A 3,086-nucleotide genomic window follows, 5' to 3' on the forward strand; every position below is an offset into this window, starting at 1 on the left:
CGTGCTCCCCGCCCAATGGATAACTTCCAACATATAAAGTACATGTCAAATCCAACCCCTTCAATAGGTTGGCCCCATCATGAGAATCACCCATTGCAAAAATCAGCCCTATTTACTCATAAGGTGAGCCACACCATGGAAAACAATGCTTAGTCATTGATAAATAGCAAAATAAAAGTATGGTCCACTCAATAACCGGATATGACTGATTTTTGCACGAAGCGATTTCCATGGCAGGGGTTGGATGTCGCACACACCTGAAAGGTTGGAAGCTATCCGTTGGTTGGACCATAACTTATAGATGTTGAGCTGAGACATTCTCGTTAATAAAAAAAAAAAAAAACAAAGAGAGATTTAAAAATGAAATGAATTTAAATGATATTGATGACTTGATAATAAACCATAACAAATCTCTATCCCTGGGCAGGAACTGGGTCCAGAAAATTCAAGTCCTTGAATAGGCCCAGTAAAGACCCAACTTCCCAGATGACACAACCTTAGGCCCGGCCCATTGATGGCTCTGTTTCTCCTTTGCTCCTCAACATCATACACTGTTTCTTGTATCTTTCATTATCTTTCAAAGCCATTTCAACAAATTCCTGTGGACATGCCAAACAGACCATAAACCCAATTAGCTTCACTAACTTTTCTTTCATAAGAAATACACAGAAATCCAGTGTATACACTATCCATTTGGGGCACACACATCTGATTGGATGGAAAACTCTTGCACTAGCGTAAGATCTAGACCATTCATTGTGTGGGCCCACTGTGAACATGGTCAGGCTGTATACTTGGGGCGCGACCCGTTCATCAGATGGGCCACAAAATGTATGATAGAAATGATGGTTAGATCAGTGGCGCACATTTAATATACACATGTGGTCATCCTAGTTTTGGGCCATAGAATGTTGATGATGGACCCCACCTGATGGTGAAGCATTTCTCAAATGATTAAATGAATTAGAGAATCCATACTTACGTTCTTCTCTTTATCTGGAATTCTCCGCCACATATCACTCAATCGCCGGCTTGTTTCTTGGAAAGAAGAAGAGTGGGCCACCCTCCATTTGGACATCACAAAGAACGTATATGAATTGCATGGCCGCGTAGGGAAGCTATGCCGTCTAAGCACTCTCTCTACCAAATCTCCTCCCTCCATTTCGTTGCTTCTCCCTCTCTTTCTCCATTTAGATTTACTCGAACTCCCACGTGCATTGTCACATGACTCACACACGTGCGCACGTGCGGCACGTGGGAAGTACGTAACAGGAGAAATGGCCCCGCTCCTAAGCCTTGTTGTCATAGTGGTCACATCAGAGCTTTTGTAGCACTCATGGGCCGGAATCTGACGATTTTCCGGCGTGTGGTCGACATCCATACGATCGAGATCAGGGAATTCTATGGGTTGGGGATTTGGGTTCCCTGGAGGAGTTGACGGTGGGGATTTTGTGGTCATGATTGGGTCATTTACTTCATGGGTTTTTTGGGTGATGGACGAAAATACCCTTGCAAGTGAAAGCAAATGACTTTCTGGGTGTAGAACTTCCGGCGAGCCCGCACCGTAGATGTAAGCATCAGAGAGGGTGTTTCGTTGTTGGTGTATGTCGAATTGGCCGGAGAAGTGTATGTTTCCGGCATCGCCTTCGACGTGGACTGTGTTCCCGGCAACGAATCCGTCCATGTGTAAGGGAATGGAGGGCTGTGGGCCATTTTGGGGAGTGTGGGCCATTGGAAGGGTAGTTTCGGGATATCGCTGTGATTGAAATTTTCATGCAAATGAAAAAAAGAGGAATTGGAAAGAGAATTTGTGATGGGAATGGAATTTAAGTATTCGGTTTTGGTTATGAAGGGATGTTTTTTTCAAAGGATGCGACTTTCCTCTCGAACGTTTCCATGGCCAGGGTACTTTGGTCATTTTTCATGCATGAAAAGTTTTTGAAGAGTTCCGTTGTTGCGACTAAGAATTCATCGTGTAGCGCCAGCCACTGGGGCCCACAAGTTGAAATAATCTGATCTTTGTACCGTACGTTTATTTTTACTGCCACGTATAAGCCGTTTTCTAGTAATCTGTCTTCATTGATGATCATAGCCTTTTATTTTCATAGTTGAATATGATCCATTGAAAATTTTCTTCTTATTGTTCTAAATTCATCTACACTTCGTGATGGGCAGAATCATCCATTAAATGTTTTTTTCTTAATGTTTCTCATATAGCATAAATTCCAAAATATGGATGGCTCCGATCATCGTAATAGTAACACATAGGCCCTAGGGCGACAACATATGAAGGATCCTGAGTCCAGGCAAAACGAACTAAACCTTGCAAAGTAAACGCACCCATGTTCTAATGTATCTCAATGGACCGCAAGTTTACCGTTCATTGAGCACGTAGAGTGAAAATTTCAGGCGTGTACAAAATCTGACCCATTGAAAAGGTAGGCCTCACTTTTTAAGATTATTGGAAAAAATTCATCATGATAGATTTATTGTGTGGCCCACATCATAGGAAACAATGAAAGGCCAATGGATTCACTCATTGTATACGTGTGGCCCACCTGATGAATTAATCAGCAAGATTTTTTTGTCAATGATCATAATGAGAATTCTACAGTTTCAAGGCCTTGGATGTCTTAGTACACGTGGCAGTGTATCCTTTGGAACCGTCTATCTACCTGCACCTTGTGTGGATGGAAATTGGTTCAAAATGCAGATAGATTGTTTACGTTATAAAAGTTAAGAAAAACTGATGGATAGGATTTCTGACAGGTGTGGTTTCTGAAAGATGGGACATCCATGTAAGTCCCACTTGATGGACGGTTCTGATTGATAATACATCTGCCGCGTGTAATTCACGTAGCGAGGACCCATCGGCTGTAAAGTGTACGCACGGTAGTTCATGCATCCTAATCCTGTCGGTCTAAATTACGGCCTTGCCATGGATGTAGCGTGGACTAAAAATCACACCAATCAAATGATCATAACCGTCCAATTGGTGATATTGACAAAAGCAGTTTGGATGGAGGAAAATAAATTTAGTATGCTAATTATCAACCGAACATGGAAAATTCCAATAATGGTTTTAT

General features: G+C 42.1%; 1 protein-coding gene across 2 annotated transcripts; it reads right to left on the reverse strand.

The window, feature by feature from the left end:
• Window positions 1-469: 469 nt before the first annotated feature.
• LOC131249845 (uncharacterized) lies at window positions 470-2,050 on the reverse strand. 2 transcript variants are annotated; one of them, XM_058250594.1, is made up of 2 exons: window positions 983-2,050; window positions 470-599 (listed from the first exon to the last, which is right to left on the reverse strand). In XM_058250594.1, exons 1-2 carry the CDS (start codon window positions 1,730-1,732, stop codon window positions 498-500), a joined length of 852 nt encoding a protein of 283 aa, XP_058106577.1. In that variant the 5' UTR covers window positions 1,733-2,050; the 3' UTR covers window positions 470-497. The 2 variants fall into 2 exon arrangements, with proteins under 2 accessions (XP_058106577.1, XP_058106578.1); XM_058250595.1 differs by having other exon boundaries at window positions 476-599; window positions 979-2,050.
• Between the last annotated feature and the right edge of the window lie 1,036 nt (window positions 2,051-3,086).

Source organism: Magnolia sinica, chromosome 6 (assembly GCF_029962835.1).
Source record: "Magnolia sinica isolate HGM2019 chromosome 6, MsV1, whole genome shotgun sequence".
Lineage (NCBI taxonomy): Eukaryota > Viridiplantae > Streptophyta > Magnoliopsida > Magnoliales > Magnoliaceae > Magnolia > Magnolia sinica.